At 46.6% G+C, this 18910-nt stretch overlaps 1 protein-coding gene across 1 annotated transcript in view; it reads left to right on the plus strand.

Annotated features, from left to right (window-relative positions):
- Positions 1-2044: 2044 nt before the first annotated feature.
- The window catches only part of LOC126474352 (sodium/hydrogen exchanger 3), a 658867-nt gene continuing 642001 nt past the window's right edge, over positions 2045-18910 (plus strand). Inside the window, exon 1 of the mRNA XM_050101818.1 lies at positions 2045-2408. Within this exon, the coding sequence (XP_049957775.1) occupies positions 2045-2408 (364 nt within the window). The remainder of the gene's footprint in view (positions 2409-18910) is intronic.

Raw genomic sequence — 18910 nt, forward strand, 5'->3', positions numbered from 1 at the left:
AACGCTCTTTTTAACTCATCCATTCCTAAGCAATGCGTCTGTGAGATGTTTTAATCCCATGTCAAGCAGTTCTGGTTCGCAGATATTCCGTGCTCTAACCGCCAACGTTTTCATGACCCTCGCATTTGTTGTGGTTGGTGGTTGGAATCCCGTGCTCCGTAAATTACTCTACTGGCCATTAAAATTGCTACACCACGAAGATGACTTGCTACAGACGCCACATTTAACCGACAGGAAGAAGATGCTGTGATAAGCAAATGATTAGCGTTTCAGAGGATTCATACAAGGTTGGCGCCGATACAGACACCTACAACGTGCTGACACGAGGAAAGTTTCCAACCGATTTCTCATACACAAACAGCAGTTGACCAGCCTTGCCTGGCAAAACGTTGTTGTGATGCCTCGTGTAAGGAGGAGAAATACGTACCATCACGTTTCCGAAATTGATAAAGGTCGGATTGTAGCCTATCGCGATTGCGGTTTATCGTATCGCGACACTGCTGCTCGCGTTGGTCGAGATCCAATGGCTGTTAGCAGAATCTGGAATCGGTGGGTTCAGGAGGGTGATACGGAACGCCGTGCTGGATCCCAACGGCCTCGTATCACTGGCAGTCGAGATGACAGGCATCTTATCCGCATGGCTGTAACGGATCGCGCAGCCACGTCTCGATCCCTGAGTCAACAGATGGGGACGTTTACAAGACAACAACCATCGACGTTTGCAGCAGCATGAACTATCAGCTCGGAGACCATGTCTGCGGTTACCCTTGACGCTGCATCGCAGACAGAAGCACCTGCGATGGTGTACTCAACGACAAACCTGATTGCACGAATGGCAAAAGGTCATTTTTTCGGATGAATCCAGGTTCTGTTTACAGCATCGTGATGGTCGCATCCGTGTTTGGCGACATCGCGGTGAACGCACATTGGAAGCGTGTATTCGTCATCGCCATACTGGCGTATCACCCGGCGTGATGGTACGGGGTGCCATTGGTTACACGTCTCGGTCACCTCTTGTTCGCATTGACGGCACTTTGAACAGTGGACGTTACATTTCAGATGTGTTACGACCCTTGGCTCTACCCTTCATTCGGTCCCTGCGAAACCCTACATTTCAGCAGGATAATGCACGACCGCATGTTGCAGGTCCTGTACGGGCCTTTCTGGATACAGAAATTGTTCTACTGCTGCCCTGGCCAGCACATTCTGCAGATCTCTCACCAACTGAAAACGTCTGCTCAATGGTGGCCGAGCAACTGGCCCGTCACAATACGCCAGTCACTACTCTTGAATTCGGGAGGACGACGGTTCAATCCCGCGTCCGGCCATCCTGATTTAGGTTTTCCGTGATTTCCCTAAATCGCTCCAGGCAAATGCCGGGATGGTTCCTTTCAAAGGGCACGGCCGACTTCCTTCCCCGTCCTTCCCTAATCCGATGAGACCGATGACCTCGCTGTCTGGTCTCGTTCCCCGAAACAACCAACCAACCAACTACTCTTGATGAACTGCGGTATCGTGTTGAAGCTGCATGGGCAGCGGTACCTGTACATGCCATCCAAGCTCTATTTGACTCAATTCCCAGGCGTATCAAGGCCGTTATTACGGCCAGAGGTTGTGTTCTGGGTACTGCTTTCTCAGGATCTATGCACCCAAATTGCGTGAAAATGTAATCACATGTCAGTTCTGGTATAATGTATCTGTCCAATGAATACCCGTTTATCATCTGCACGTCTTCTTGGAGTAGCAATTTTAATGGCCAGTAGTGTACCATCCTCTTTCTTGAAAACCAGCAGCTCAAGAAATCGTCTGCCTGCTTCCTCTTTGGTAAACTGTAAGTATCAGTCTTATCTTATACTGGAGCAATCGGATTAAGAAAATCTTGAAGAGAGCGAGGAAAAGCGATTTGGTGGCAGGGGATTGTTTTTCCAGCGGCGGGAAGCACCTGCCCCGGCGCCGGGCGCCACCGGCTCGGTGCGCATGCGCGCCCGCTCCGCCTCGGACTGCGCTCCCTGAGCGGCGGCGGCGGCCTCCCTCAGTCGCAGCCATGGCCGTGCGGCGCGCGGTCGCTCCGCAGCGCATGCTGCTGCAGCTGCTGCTGCTGGCCGCCGCGGCGGGGGCCGTCGCCGCCCTGCCCGACGCCGCCACCTGGTCGGTGCGCCCCGTCGCCCAGCAGCAGGCCGACACCTCGAGCGCGCCGCCTCCGCAGCCTCTGCTACACCTGCCCACCACCTCCACAGATGGGCCGGCGGAGACGACCAGCGCCGTGTCCCTTCAGGACGCCAACCCCACGCCGGCCGAGGAGCAGCACGACGTCAAGCGCTATGCCGTCTCGACGGTGGAGTTCGAGCGAGTGCAGACTCCGTTCATCATTGGCCTGTGGATATTCAGCGCCAGTGTCGCTAAAATAGGTGAGTACTGAATTCACATTTCCTCTATTGCTTCTTTTCTAGCACTCGTCCAATTTTAAAGTTCGTCTTCTCTTTCACGCTAACGCACTAATACGCTGTACTGTTGTTATCCTTACATGTCACCAGCGCCGTCCATTCAGAAGCAGAAAAATAACTCGATAGCTCAACATGGAAACACCAAATTCTTGACAATTCATTGAACATGATGCTATCATTTGAACGGTTATCGCTACATACTTATGAATTACTGCGTTTTTCAAATAGTTGGGGCGCTTAAAATTACGAACTGTGGTGCGAAATCGACATTATAATAAGGACAGGCGAGGTTGATACAGGTGCTGTCTTTCCTTTGTTTCTTATTTATTTACTTGTCCGTAACAACCCTCGTCGCCACACATTTTAAACTCGTAGTGCTGAGAAGAAACGTCTACCAGACAGCGACTGAATATCATGTACGGCCGGTGTCATATTCCCAGTAAATTTACGGGGGTGTCCTAAGCGTTTGGAGAAGATAAACTTCTTTGGCAAGCGTTAGAGAAGATAAACTTCTTTGGCATGAACTGACAGGTACATAACAGACTAGAAGGCTGATGCATTGGCCTGTCAAAATTAAAACAACTATATACACAGTTATTCACCACATACAGCTGTGTTATGCCAGTCGCAACATAGCACATCATTAATTACAGCCACAGCGCCGCTAGATGTCCTAGAGAGGTTAGCCATGTCCACGTTTGACATCCGTTTCATGCTTACCGACAAATAATCTGTTGCGTCCTGAGCGAGTAATTATTTCCCCTCGTGCAGAAACGCTCCCAAAATTTGTGGGTGAACGCATGAATCGTTACTAATCAGCGGTATGTCATTTCTGGCTGTGTTCCAATTACTCTGGTTACCCTAAGGTTTTCTAGCATCCTAAAATATTCAGTGGTTAAATTTGCTTGCTGGAGAGGTCGCGGTTGGTAATTCCTGAGGAATATCTCCGAATCGGCAGCAGTTGAAAAATTACACGTGGGGCGTCCTTTGGAACCAACTGTTACGTCTTAGGAATAAGTCCAGTCACTGAAGCGCCATCAACAGAAGTGGAGATATGAAAGCTAATGCGAGTGGGTCTGTGCCTCGTTCACGACGCCTCGTCACCCTCTCTTGAGTAAGTTGACAAGACATCCTCAGTTTTAGTGGAGGGCCTGAGAAACCATTGGCATTCTTGTGTCATCGCGACGAACGATATAGAGATATTTCACCGGACGGAAAACTGCTGAATTAGGGACACCCCAAAAACTAGATTGATTGTTTTAAACCATTTTCGAAGCCAGTCTTAATAAACGCTACTATATTCGTCCTAATTCTGCTTAACGGTCTTTCTTAGTGAATTCTACAAATTTATTTCCATTTCAAGGCTTTTCACGAACTAATTATGCTTCCTTCCATTGTTATAAACACGGTTACATGCTGCTTTACGGTTAATTCATTTGTAGGAAGATCAGTAGCAAAAGGACATCAAAACATTGAGGGGGAATGAGTGAGAGCGCTCTTCGAAGTGAAGAAGCTAATCTTCAGCACTGAGCATCTTCTCGCAATGTAACGATTGTGTTAAACATTGTTACATTTAGTACAGCCTAGTACGTTAAGCGCAACACAAACATTTCATTCTATGTGGACTAGTGAACGATTCAGAATTATTATCTGTTTTCTAGGAATGCTTATCGCGTTTCTCACGGGCGTAGGTGCTCCCTAATTTGAGTCCAAGAGATGAAATTGGAAGCGATGCTGCGGAAGAAGGGCTCACGATTATTACTAGGAGCAGTTTACGGTGATATATCTCTTAATCAGGACAGAGCTTTCATTTGCCACTTATGGATATACTGCCTGGCAATAAAGTGGAGCACCCAAAAGACATGGTCAGATATAACCGTAATTTATACACGAATACATCATTGGCGGGTGTGTTGCAGTTCTCTGTGACAGGTAGAACGGCCACCAGAGTGCTTTAGTGTTCATCGCGTTTCGTATTGTCACTAGGGTATGCAAGGGGCGTGAAGAGCGTCAGGTGTTGAGTGATCACTGTGAAGGGCACGGAAATGCGTTTTCGATACCCGACAGAGTTTTAAAGAGGCCATAGTGTGGGTCTCCATTTGACTGGCTGGTCAAATTGTGTAATTTACAGGTTTGTGTAACATTCAGATGTGACAGTTGGCTGATGTTGGACTGCATGGGAACGTGACAAAAGAATACTCGTTGTCGAGCTTCCGGTCGACCACGCGTGACCACCAAAAGTGAGGATCGGCGTAATGTGCAAGGAGCACGTCGTAATCCATTCGCATCTGCACCGACCATCGGAGAGCAAGTAATAGATTCCGTGCAACATGCTTTAGCATCTCGCACCATTGATTGGAGACTGGCAGCAGCTGGACAGGGACATTACCGCCGTATACGTAGGCTGCCGGTAACACCTCAGCATAAGCGCCTGTGTCTGGAGGGCCGTTGAATGGCGTCCCATTGAGTTGAGCGATGGCTCGCTATTCTGCGCTACCCATAATGTCAACCATCGACTAGGATAGCACGACTTGGAGAGAGATCCTATTCGTTAAATGTAGTCCTTGGTATGGGGATGCATCAGGTACACTACTGCCCATTAAAATTGCTACACCAAGAAGAAATGCAGATGATAAACAGGTATTCATTGGACAAATAAATTGTACTAGAACTGACAACTCATTACATTTTCACGCAATTTGGGTGCATAAATCCTGAGAAATTAGCACCCGGAACAACGACCTCTGGCCGTAATAACGGCCTTGATACGCCTAGGCATTGAGTCAAACAGAGCTTGGATGGCGTGTACAGGTACAGCTGCCCATGCAGCTTCAACACGATACCACAGTTCACCAAGAGCGTATTGTGACGAGCCAGTTGCTCGGCCACCATTGACCAGACGTTTTCAATCGGTGAGAGATCTGGAGAATGTGCTGGCCAGGGCAGCAGTAGAACATTTTCTGCATCCAGCAAGGCCCGTACAGGACCTGCAACATGCGGTCGTGCATTATCCTGCTGAAATGTAGGCTTTCGCAGGGATAGAATGAAGGGTAGAGCCACGGGTCGTAACACATCTGAAATGTAACGTCCACTGTTCAGACTGCCGTCAATGCGTACAAGAGGTGACCGAGAAGTGTAGCCAATGGCACCCAGTACCATCACGCCAGATGATACGCCAGTATGGCGATGACGAATACACGCTTCCAATGTGCGTTCACGGCGATGTCGCCAAATACGGATGCGACCATCACGATGCTGTAAACAGAACCTGGATTCATCCGAAAAAAAAGGACGTTTTCCCATTCATGCACCCAGATTCGTCGTTACGTACACCATCGCAGGTGCTCCTGTCTGTGAGGCAGCGTCAAGGGTAACCGCAGCAATAGTCTCCGAGCTGATAGTTCATGCTGCTGCAAACGTCGTCGAATTGTTCGTGCAGATGGTTGTTGTCTTGCAAACGTCCCCATCTTTTGGCTCAGGGATCGAGACGTGGCTGCACGATCCGTTACAGCCATGCGGATAAGATGCCTGTCATCTCGACTGCTAGTGATACGAGGCCGTTGGGATCCAGCACGGCGTTCCGTATAACCCTCGTGAGCCCACAGATTCCATATTCTGCTAACAGCCATTGGATCTCGACCAACGCGAGCAGCAGTGTCGCGATACGATAAACCGCAATCGCGATAGGCTACAATCCGACCTTTATCAAAGTCGGATACGTGATGGTACGCATTTATCCTCCTTACACGAGCAATCACAACAACGTTTCACCAGGCCACGCCGGTCAGCTGCTGTTTGTGTATGAGAAATCGGTTGGAAACTTTCCTCGTGTCAGCACGTTGTATGTGTCGCCACCAGCGCCAACCTTGTGTGAATGCTCTGAAAAGCTAATCGTTTTCATATCACAGCATCTTGTTCCTGTCGGTTAAATTTCGCGTCTGTAGCACGTCATCTTCGTGGTGTAGCAATTTTAATGGCCAGTATGAGTTCAGGTCCCAAATGGTAGTGAACTGCGAGTGGCGGAGCTCTGATGACATAATAGTAAGTCGAGGACTTCCTTCGTTCTCATTTTTTACCCAGTATATGACAAAATCGTGGTGCCATTTTTCAATAGGGCAATGCTCGGTGACAGTTCACTCGTGTCTCTCTGAAGTGTTTGCATGACTTTGAGGTACACCCGTGGCCTGAAAGATGCCCAAATCTGTCACCAGTGTAAGATGTTTGGGACCATCTCGGACGTCTGTTACGTCCCGGTGCCAGTATCCAGAATATCAGGGACCAGTTACTACAGTTGTGGGCCAGCTTGCTCAGGAGAGGACACAACGGCTTTGTGAGAACACTTCAAAAGCGAATCAGTGCATGCACACAGGCCAGATGGGCTGCAATTTCATACTGTTAAGTGGGCTCATATTGCTAGTTTTTTGTAAATTTCAGTCGATATCATATTAACAGAATCTTCCGTCGGTTCTTGGTAGAACAACATTATAATAATAAATGAAAAGCACCAGTTTTCTTTTGCTCTACAATATTGTAGAACAAAAGCAAACTGGTGCTTTTCATTTATTATTCAGTCGATATTGTTATCACTAGTATAACATCCCATACCCTCTTAATCCGTGAATTTCTAGTTCATTTCCTCCTCCCCGTCAGTGTGCTTCACTTTTTCCTCAAGCATTATATCATTACATTCTTTGCTTGGCAGTCCATGCGTTTAGAGCAATTGTTTGCAGTCTGAAAATAAAGGTGTTGATGTGACATTAGTTCATTTGCACGAAGTAAACAGGGTTTAAGATGTTTTGATCATAAAGAATGTTCTCGCATATACAGCAAGGACAACGTTTAGGTACACTGCGGATTGTGCTCTCATTGCAGAAACAGGTAATGTTTTGAACCTGTTTACGTGGCAGTATTGTGTACTACCGCTAAGATTAAGCCTGAGTGCTGCACGTAACAGTAGTGTTTTAACGAAAAACAGCTGCAAACGCCAACGTTTGAATGTCAAGGTCTTGTAAGACAGTTTGCCATTCGTAATTTCGAAAACCGAAAGAAGCTGATATTATCATCATTAACTGGAAATTGTACTTGTGGAATACAGAGGCTGTTAATAGTGTCAACTTTTGAAAACCACTACATCAATTCAAAAAGTGAAGGTCGTTCCATATTCAGGGAATGAGTTTAGAAGAACAGATGCAGTAATCCTGCACCGCCGGTCATGGCTAGGTCCTAGTGGAGATGGTTTCAATTGCCTTCCTCCGACTTAATTTGGTGTGTAAGGTCTGCATCAATGTCGTGTGGAGGATTGTGACGATTACTTGTACAGAGGAGTGTTGGGTTAGCTGTGGATGAACGGAAAGGAGAGGATGAAACCCCCTGCCAACACATAGCCTGTTCCTCTCGAATAGCACCAAGGTGTCGCTGAGCCATCCCCATCCGACAGACGGATCACCATCAACAGTGTCACATGTCCTCACTCCATGAGACACTGCGGAGAGGTAACCAGGACAATGGCGCAAAGACTGGTGATTAGGAAATTTACGCCACCATCTTTCCCTCCCCTGCCGACAGAGTACTGGCAGTGAAAATTTCATTCACCACCAGAGTTACAACCGGTTTAGCTACGAGTCGAGCGCCACCGCACAAGCTAGCGTAAGCAACCCCGGGGACAATTACTCTGTTGGAATGTCTATCACGAATTTTATACATATTTGGGGTAACAACTTGGGTAGAAAACTTGAAAATTGAGAATTATCGGGGGATTGAATTTACCAGAAAAATCATGTAAATCTCAGGGAATTCCCAAAGATTCAGGAAATACTGAGAGACTGTAGCGCAAGTTGAACTGTTCGTAGACGGGAAAAAAGGAGCTGGCCGGAGTGGCCGTGTGGTTCTAGGTGCTGCAGTCTGGAGCTGAGCGACCGCTACGGTCGCAGGTTCGAATCCTGCCTCGGGCATGAATGTGTGTGATGTCCTTAGGTTTAATTAGTTCTAAGTTCTAGGCGACTGATGACCTCAGAAGTTAAGTCGCATAGTGCTCAGAGCCATTTGAACCATTTTGAAAAAAGTGATGGTTAATTTTGTTACAAATCATTCCCAGATTCTGCTTCGGAAACAATCTCTTGTCGAGTCGAGTAAAGAAAGATGAAGAAACACGTTGAATTGTTATAACGCTTGTTCTCTACCGCAAGAATGTTTGGCGCTCTCGAGAGCCTCCGTTAGTGTCCGTGGACTTTCAGACTCCAGGCCCGTTTCCCATTGCGTGACTGTGAACGCAACGGAGCGTAGCATGCACGTCGTCCTTTGCATTCACATAACTGTGAATTTGTTAATCACTCTAACCCAGAGATCGTCTTTTTAATTTAATATATATATATATATATATATATATATATATATATATATATATATATATATAGATACTGATCCGTATTTGAAAACGAATGCTGTCTAGATCACTACTGAATACTTAGGCTTCAATTCTTTTTTACTAATTTCAATGCAAAGCAGTGTCATGCTTCACGTGGAAATGACCAGAGTATGAAGAGCGTACGGTTTGAAAGATGTGTCGTTTCTGAAAAAGTCTATTGATATCACTTTCCACTGACAACAATTTGCAGCGTGTTCCTTACGAGTATATACTTGAGGTTATCGTGCAGTGAAACAGAGTGGTACAGAATGGTAACAATCGACGGTAACGATAGAATTTCCAGAGGCGGCAAGAGCTAATTACTTACAGAATTGTTGATAGAACTGTCAATCCTAGTTGGGCTTGTAACAATCACCAAGAAGTGACCTGGGAACTGAAAATCCTTCATTTGCGACTGTGAGTACTGTGAAGTAAAACTTGGTCTAGCATACAATAAATTGGTTCAGAGAAAAGTGGGATTTGAATCTGGTGAAATCTGGAAATCTCAGGAAAGCATTTGATGAAACAAGGTCACTACCCTGTCATCATTAGAAGCACCATGTAACAGGAGAGGAACTTTGACTCTTTATGCAGCCACAAAGTAGAATGATATACCAAAGTAGACATTACACAGAAATCTCAAGAGACGGACATAGAAGTTCCGTTAAGAACCTGTTATCAATGCAAAGCCAAAGAAAAAATACTGAACCTCCAAGCAGTTTAATACGACATGAAAGAGGATTGATACGTCAGTTACTTAGTGGAAGACATTGAAGAATAACCACGTGGATATGATGGAATTTACGTAGCTTCTGCAGAAATGTGTGCAAGGAAATGGATTTTCGTAAAAGTTTCATCTAAAACGTACAGAACTTTATATTGAGCGGATATTAAGGTTTCACTAAAAGGTTACTATAACCGCGAAATCTACAGGAACATTAAAAATTTTTCTTCATCTCTCTCATTTACATTACAATTATAATACAGAGCAGGAAGATGCGAGGAAGTGTTTGTCTTATGTATAAACTGGAAGACATGAGGAAATGGTTTTCCCTTTACTATCCACAGTGTACAGTAATCGAGGAATATTGAGTAATATCAGTATAAAGTAGCACAAAATTCATTTTCAAAAGTCTGTCCCTGTACATCATGCTGTTAATAACTCCGCATCTTATTATCTTTTAATAATTTTTCATTACTAAAGGACTAATTATGATATCAGGGAGACTCAGGAACTATACTACTGGCCATTAAAATTGCTACACAAAGAAGAAATGCAGATTATAATCGGGTATTCATTGGACAAATATATTACACCAGAACTGACATGTGATAATATTTTCACGCAATTTGGGTGCATAGATCCTGAGAAATCAGAACAACCACCTCTGGCCGTAAAAACGGCGTTGATACGCCTGGGCATTGAGTCAAACAGAGCTTGGATGGCATGCACAGGTATAGCTGCTCATGCAGCTTCAACACGATACCACAGTTCATCAAGAGTAGTGACTGGCGTATTGTGACGAGCCAGTTGCTCGGCCACCATTGACCAGACGTTTTCAATTGGTGAGAGATCTGGAGAATGTGCTGGCCAGGGCAGCAGTCGAACATTTTCTGTATCCAGAAAGGCTCGTACAGGACCTGCAACATTCGGTAGTGCATTATCCTGCTGAAATGTGCACCCAGGTTCGTCGTTGAGTACACCATCGCAGGAGTTCCTGTCTGTGTTGCAGAGCCAAGGGTAACCGCAGCCATGGTCTCCGAGCTGATAGTCCATGCTGCTGCAAACGTCGCCTAACTGTTCGTGCAGATGGTTGTTGACTTGCAAACGCCCCCATGTGTTGACTCAGGGATCTAGACGTGGCTGCACGATCCGTTACAGCCGCGGATAAGATTCCTGTCATCTCGACTGCTAGTGATACGAGGCCGTTGGGATCCAGCACGGCATTCCGTATTACCCTCCTGAACCCACCGATTGCATATTCTGCTAACAGTCATTGGATCTCGACCAACGCGATAGGATGAACAGCAATCGCGATAGGGTACAATCCGAATTTGATCGAAGTCGGAAACGTGATGGTACGCATTTCTCCTCCTTACACGAGGCGTCACAACATCGTTTCACCAGGCAACGCCGGTCAACTGCTGTTTGTGTATAAGAAATCGGTTGGAAACTTTCCTAACGTCAGCACGTTGTAGGTGTCGCCACCGGCGCCAACCTTGTGTGAATCCTCTGAAAAGCTAATCATTTGGATATCACAGCATATTCTTCCTGTCGTTTAAATTTTACGTCTTTAGCACGTCATCTTCGTGGTGTAGCAATTTTAATGGCCAGTAGTGTAGAACAGTCGCTTTCGTATCTACATCTACATCCATACTCCGCAAGCCACCTGACGGTGTGTGGCGGTACGGACATTAAGGAATCAAAAGCGTCTCGGCTCGTGAGTGAGGATGTGAACACTGGACGCCACGCGCTCGCCGTTGAGAGCGTTCCTTGTACTCGGGCAGATAAGCGAAGCGGGCAGAGCAGGTTGCGGACTGCTGGCTGGCTCCCCGGCGCGCTGCCGGAGTCGATAGCGGCGAGCGTGTGGCGGTGCAGCCGTTAGGCGCGCCGCAGTGGGCAAGGGCAGGGCCGCGCCGCGCTCCGCTACACGTGGCACGTCCCGCCGCTTCCGTCTCCCGCGCCAGCCGGCGCCGCGTGCCACTCCTTTTTCAGGCTCTCTGACAGTCGCCGACGTTGCATTTCTCGCAGCTCCTCAGCCCTGCCTCGTTTCTCTTTCCGTGACGCCTCCAACGTCAGAGGCGGCTAATTCATGGAGTACGTGCTACCGGGTCAGCAACCGCACTGTATAGTTTTTAGTTGGGAAATACCGGATGGTTATAATTAAACTTATCGTGTTCTGAGTGCTGCAACGCGGGCTGTTTGCATGGCAAGATGCCGAAACATTGTAGGTGTGTTCATTAATCGCTGCGCTTGCGGAGTATACTAGAAAGATAGTAGTTCCAATCATCGCCAGTTCCACTGATCGCCACCAGGGGAAAATATGGTGCTGTAAGCAGCCAGAATGTGAAATGTTTCCTGTTTCGACGTCAGTGTTCTGGTTGTCACTTGGCGATACGTATTGATTTCTGTTGTGAGGTGACTGTTGGTGTAAATGCTTCAGAAGGTTGAAGCTTTTCTATATAAAACGAAGTAGACCGGTAGGGATAGCTCTGAAAAAGGGGTTGGGTTGCAAAAGTTGGAGTAATTTTGATTTTAGGTATCTTGTATGTATTACCCATCTCGTGAGAAGTCCAAGTTTTAGACCTTCTCCTTCTTGTGCATTGCCCGGCATCTTGAAAAGCCGCTAAGAAATGTCACTTTTTTCAGTTTTCTCTCAATAACCAGCTTCCAGCGCATTTTAGGCAAAAATATGCCATTACCAATTTTAAAGAGCGTAAAATGTCGTGCAAGTGTCGTACATCCTATGCTGGAATATTCATAACAGCTACTCAGATATGAAGCTGCGAAAATGTGTAAAAATGTCTAGCAATCACTAAAGTTATATATGTCAGTGGTTTCTCATGAACTAGGTATATGTAGATATTGCATACATAATGGCTTAAAGATGATGTTACGTTCAGGAATACTATTTCTGCCAGACGGTGGCATTACCAGTTTCGAGGCCACTTCCATTCTTAATTGCTAAAGCAACATTTTTTGTCGTGTGTAGTGAATAATTGCAAATATTTTGTATGAATGCTGAAGGGAGCTGAATCAAATAAAAAATGGTTCAAATGGCTCTGAACACTATGGGGCTTAACTTCTGAGGTCATCAGACCCCTAGAACTTAGAACTACTTAAACCTAACTAACCTAAGGACATCACACACATCCATGCCCGAGGCAGGATTCGAACCTGCGACCGGAGCGGTCACGCGGTTCCAGACTGAAGCGCCTAGAAACGCACGGCCACACTGGCCGGCTACGGAATTAAATCCTCTACAATACTGGTTAGTACGCTTTCCACACAAAACTGCACTTACAAAGAATTAGTAAAGCGAAACCACTAACATATGTAATGTTTCGCAGTTTCTACACATTTTTACAGATTTTCACAGCCTCGTACCTCAGTAGCTGTTCCCAATTTTCCAACATGTTATGTATGAAATATCGTAAATTTAACGCTCTTTAAAACTGCTAAAGACATATTTTTGCCTAAAGCGCACTCGGAGCGAGTTACTGGAGAAAAACTGAAAAAGTAACAATTCTTAGCGTTTTTTACAAGATGGCGGATAACGCACAAGGGGAAGAAGGTTTTCACGAGAGGGGAAGTAGATACACCATACCTGAAAATCAAAATAACTCCTTCTTTTGTAATCCAACAATGCTATCACTACTGGGTTACAACTGCTATGCCGGCCGGTGTGGCCGTGCGGTTCTAGGCGCGTCAGTCTGGAGCCACGTGACCGACCGCTACGGTCCCAGGTTCGAATCCTGCTTCGGGCATGGATGTGTGTGATGTCCTTAGGTTAGTTAGGTTTAAGTAGTTCTAAGTTCTAGGGGACTGATGACCACAGATGTTTAGTCCCATAGTGCTCAGAGCCATTTGAACAACTGCTATTGAGAAGAAAGACCGTGACGCTGGTAAAGTTGTTGTATCAGAACAGCAGCAATAGCAGCGCTGCATTACGGGAATATTACCGACAGAAGCTGTTTGAAGACGCCCCATGTCAATAGATGGGCTAAAAAAATGATCAGGAATTTTAAAGAAACAGATGAATCAGGTGGTGAAGCAGGGAGATGAGGCGGCCCATTCCCATGACGGTTGTTGCCGAAGTTACTGTTGCTATAGCCAAATGTGCAGCGCATGCCTCAAATTTAGCCGATCGCAGCACGTGCCTCAAATTCTGCAGCCAGTGCTCGAGTTTCGTAATACGATTTCTCTCCCCCGGTCAAGAACAGTTCAGAAGTGCTCTCGGCGTATTCTACACTGGTGTCCCAATTATATGGAGATTGTGCACCAAATGAAGCCCCAACATAGGCTACAACACTCTTTGTCCTTCGTTTTTTGGCACGCATCGAAATGATGACATGCGTATGGGGTATATTGTTTGGACGCCCGAGGCACATTTTAGTCTTCACGGCGCTGTGAATGCAGAGAGCTATCGCAAAGGGGTTCTGCTCCGCCAAGTGTTGTGAGGGAACATCCACTGCACTCAGCTTGTGTGACTCTCTGATATAGCGTCACAAGCTCCTTCGTTCTCGGTACGTTTTCTGTCAAGGAGCTGACATCTTGCGGACCTATTAGGTGTATTGTGACATCTGCACATTATAAGGATCCTCTTGTGCATCACATGCTTCCAGCTTTGAAAGAATGCAACTGTGTCCACAGCATTATTTTCATGCAAGGTAGGGCATATCACATGTCGCTTGCCAGGTGAAAGATTTGCTTCGAGAAACATTCAGTGACGACCGCATCATCTCTAGGCAATTTCAAGATATGCGGCCTTCCAGATTCCTCTACCTCAATCCATGTGACTTCTCGATGTGGGATATCTAAAAGATCGTATCCTAACACCCGGAATGCATGCGGACTCTTTCTGATCTGAAGGATAGCATATCGCTCAGATTTCATCGGATATGCTGCGAGCAACTGTCAACCATGCCGTGTTACGGATGTCGCATGTTACTGAGTCGGGAGACCATACTGAACACAGGTTGTAACTTGTGACCGTCTCTTAATAAACGTATCAGAACCACTTTATGTGTGTTTGATCGTACCTCCCCTTTCTCTGCTCCCAAACCATGTGCTGACTGTTTACAGCTCAATGTTTTCACCTGGTGGCAGTCTGTGGAACTATTGTTTTTTCAGCATATTCCGCGAGCACACCGATTGATGAACATACCTGCGGCTTGTCAGCGCCATGCGATGTATGCAGCCTGCACCACAACACTCGGAACACTGTCAGTTTAATTATACTGCTGGCCATTAAAATTGCTACACCACGAAGATGACGCGCTATAGAAGCGAAATTTAACCGACGGGAAGAATGTGCTGTGATATGGGAATGATTAGCTTTTCAGAGTATTCACACGAGGTTGGCGACACCTACAACGCGCTCATAAGAGGAAAGTTTCCAACCGATTTCTCATACACGAACAGCAGTTGACCGGCGTTGCCTGGTGAAACGTTGTTGTGATGCCTCGTGTAAGGAGGAGAAATGCGTACCATCACATTTCCGACTTTGATAAAGGTCGGATTGTAGCCTATCGCGATTGCGGTTTATCGTATCACGACATTGCTGCTCGCGTTGGTCGAGATCCAATGACTGTTAGCAGAATATGGAATCGGTGGGCTCAGGAGGGTTACACGGAACGCCGTGCTGGATCCCAACGGCCTCGTATCACTAGCAGTCGAGATGACAGGCATCTTATCCGTATGGCTGTAACGGATCGTGCAGCCACGTCTCGATCCCTGTGTCAACAGATGGGGACGTTTGCAAGACAACAACCACCTGCACGATCAGTTCGACGACGTTTGCAGCAGCATGGACTATCAGCTCGGAGACCATGTCTGCGGTCACCTTTGACGCTGCATCAAAGACAGGAGCGCCTGCGGTGGTGTACTCAACGACGAACCTAGGTGCACGAATGGCAAAACGTCATTTTTCGGATGAATCCAGGTTCTGTTTACAGCATCATGATGGTCGCATCCGGGTTTGGCGACATCGCGGTGAACGCACATTGGAAGCGTGTATTCGTCATCGCGGTACTAGCGTGTCACCCGGCGTGATGGTATGGGGTGCCATTGGTTACACGTCTCGGTCACCTCTTGTTCGCATTGACGGCGCTTTGAACAGTGGACGTTACATGTCAGATGTGTTACGACCCGTGGCTCTACCCTTCATTCGATCCCTGCGATACCCTACATTTCAGCAGGATAATGCAAGACCTCATGTTGCAGGTCCTGTACAGGCCTTTCTGGATACAGAAAATCTTTGTCTGCCGCCCTGGCCTGCACATTCTCCCGATCTCTCACCAATTGAAAACGTCTGGTTAATGGTGGCCGAGCAACTGGCTCGTCACAATACGCCAGTCACTACTCTTGATGAACTGTGGTATCATGTTGACGCTGCATGTCCAGATGTACCTGTACACGTCATCCAAGCTCTGTTTGACTCAATGCCCAGGCGTATGAAGGCCGTTATTACGGCCAGAGGTGGTTGTTCTGGGTACTGATTTCTCAGGATCTATGGACCCAAATTGCGTGAAAATGTAATCACATGTCAGTTCTAGTATAACATATTTGTGCAATGAATACCCGTTTTTTATCTGCGTTTCTTCTTGGTGTAGCAGTTTTAATGGCCAGTTGTGTATAACCATCCCGTACATTATGACCACTTGCACCGTTGCGTGTCTAACTACATTTGGAATTCAAACAGCAGCGATACTGTGTGGCACGGATTCGACAAGCCCTTTATAAGTTTTTCGAGTTACGTGGTATAAGACGGCTACACATGGGTCTCACCATTCCCATAACTTATGGGCCGGCGGTTTGTAGCATCCCAGATGCGTTCCAGTGAGTTCATGTCAGAGGATTATCGTGGCAAAGACATCGCTACCATGCTGCTGAAACCACTGTAGTAAGATCCTCACATTCTGACCCGGACAGATGTCCTGCTAGAAAATTCTGTCTCCGTCGTAGAATACTTCAAATGCAGGTGGTCGGTAATAATGTTCATGTAGATCCCACTTGTCATGGTGCATTACTTCCACGGTCTCTCATAACGTAATACTGCCCGCACCAGTCTGTGTCGGTGTTGCGGTGCGTCTTTCGAGCAGCTGTTCGCCTGGAGGAAGGCGTGCCCGGATACGTTCGTCGACCTGGTGGAATAAGTAACGTGATTCATCAGACCAGGCGACATGTTTCATCCGACGCGCATTCCAGTCTCTATGATCCCGATCGTCCTTGAGACAAGACGGGAATACATATGGATGGTCTGCTGCGGAGCCCCATGATCAGCAGTTAGCGCTGAACGTTGTTTGCCGACAGACTTGCGGTTGCACTAGCAGTGTTCCCTCACGTCACGTCTGCCACAGATCGGCGGCGCCTTTTCTGCCTACAGACCAGGCAAACCTCCAACTTCCGCATGCTGTGATGGGGTGTGGACGTTCAACACCTTGTCACCTATTCGTAGCTTCGTCGTCTTTAAGCTTGCACCCATAAATGCCCACGATAATTGTTGTACCAGACGAAATGATACTCGTCTGTGGAGTGATGAGTTCTTAGCTGTACTTCTGTAGCAGGTCGAGATGACACTGCAAGATGTAAAATAAAATATCAGATCACTTTATTGCAACGTGAGCAAGATGAAATGTTTAACTTTGTAACAATCCATATCCACAGGAATGTCAAGAGAATATCTAGTACTGACTGCCAATATTAACGTATCACTTGGTACAGAACAAGATACTACTTTCTTCTCCAAAGGCACAACGACGATACATATTTATGCTGATTTCAGTTTAACACATTTTCTCGCACTGCTGGCCCGGTAGAGAGACGATGCTGTCGTCTTCGGCGATGATGTGCTTAGCGGCACACTGCGCCCAGGCGTAAGTAAGCGAGCTGATGCGGTAGCGTATGGAAACTTTTCTGGGCACGTCTACGCCACCGTCTCTCATTCTTCATTGCTTCTGGGAGCGACTGTGTTTACTTGTGGTTCCATCGCGTGTTACCAACCTTGACTTATCACCTCGCTCTTCGGACGACACAACAATAGTAGTACTCTAACTGTCGACATATTCGCTGTTCCCTACGAGCCGAGCCGGAACTATCTGCCCTTTGTGAAAACCACTTGTGTCAGTGCGTCTCCCCATGTGAGGCCCGTATCGCTAGACTGATTCCTCTTTGTATGTGCTTTGCTTAAATACTTTCCTTTTGGAGTCTAGTGCCCGTGCGCCCGCAGCGCTAACATGCGGCATTCAACCTCACCGTGGGCAGTGGTCATCATCCGTTTGAACCTTGTTTTCTCTCTCCTGTCTCACGTTACTTTCACTAATTTCAAGTTCAGCTTATTTATTTCGAGTCAAAAACATTACAACAATATTTACAATATATACAATATAACAAATCAGGTCAAATCATAAAAGAACAAACTAAACGGTATTAGCCCAAAATTGTGCAACGGCAGCAGCATTGTCTGAAACATCAACAAGCTCTTGTGTGGAACATGATACAGGACATCTAGGACAGTTAATTAAATGTTTGGTTGTCTGTTCTTCTCCGCAGTCACACAAGGTGGAAGATTCCTTCATGAAGCCCCATTTAAACAGATTGTCCTTAGTTCGTCCGACGCCACTCCTGAGCCGATTTAGAGACTTCCACACTGTCCAGACTTGATTTCCACCAGGAGGAAGGGTCTCAGAAGGAGTCATCCAATCGTTACTGTCAGATTTTGCTGTCCACTGAGATAGTCTGGCTGCTCCAGTCCGACCGGTGAGGGGTGTAGTAGTTCTCATGAAGCTCCTCCTAGATTTGAGTCTACTAATTGGTAGCTGGTATCCATGTAGCAGGTGATCGGTGTTATGATCTGCTTTATGTCTCTCAAGTTTGGCTGCGACTTCACGCCTTATGTCTGGAGGAGCAATACCTGCTAGTTTATGGAGCTTATCAATAGGTGTAGCTTTGAGGCATCCCGTTACTGTCCTGCAGGTTTCGTTCAGGGCCACATCAACCTGCTTTGCATGAGATGACTTGTACCATACAGGACATGCGTATTCAGCTGCGGAATAACACAAGGCCAAGGCTGATGTTCTTAGTAGTTTGGGATCTGCACCCCAAACGCTGCCAGTGAGCTTCCGCAGGATGTTGTTACGAGCAGCAACTTTCTGCTTGGTGTTAGTGCAGTGTTTTCTGTAGGTCAACGTTCGATCTAAGGTGACACCCAGATATTTGGGGTAGAAACAATGTTCAAGCTCTTGATCTTCCCAAAACACTGTAAGTTTTCTATAGGCCTCTCGATTGCGTAGGTGGAAAGCACAAACTTGAGTTTTAGCAGGGTTCGGTCTTAAGTTATTG

The sequence above is a fragment of the Schistocerca serialis genome, chromosome 4 (genome assembly GCF_023864345.2).
Source record: "Schistocerca serialis cubense isolate TAMUIC-IGC-003099 chromosome 4, iqSchSeri2.2, whole genome shotgun sequence".
NCBI lineage: Eukaryota > Metazoa > Arthropoda > Insecta > Orthoptera > Acrididae > Schistocerca > Schistocerca serialis.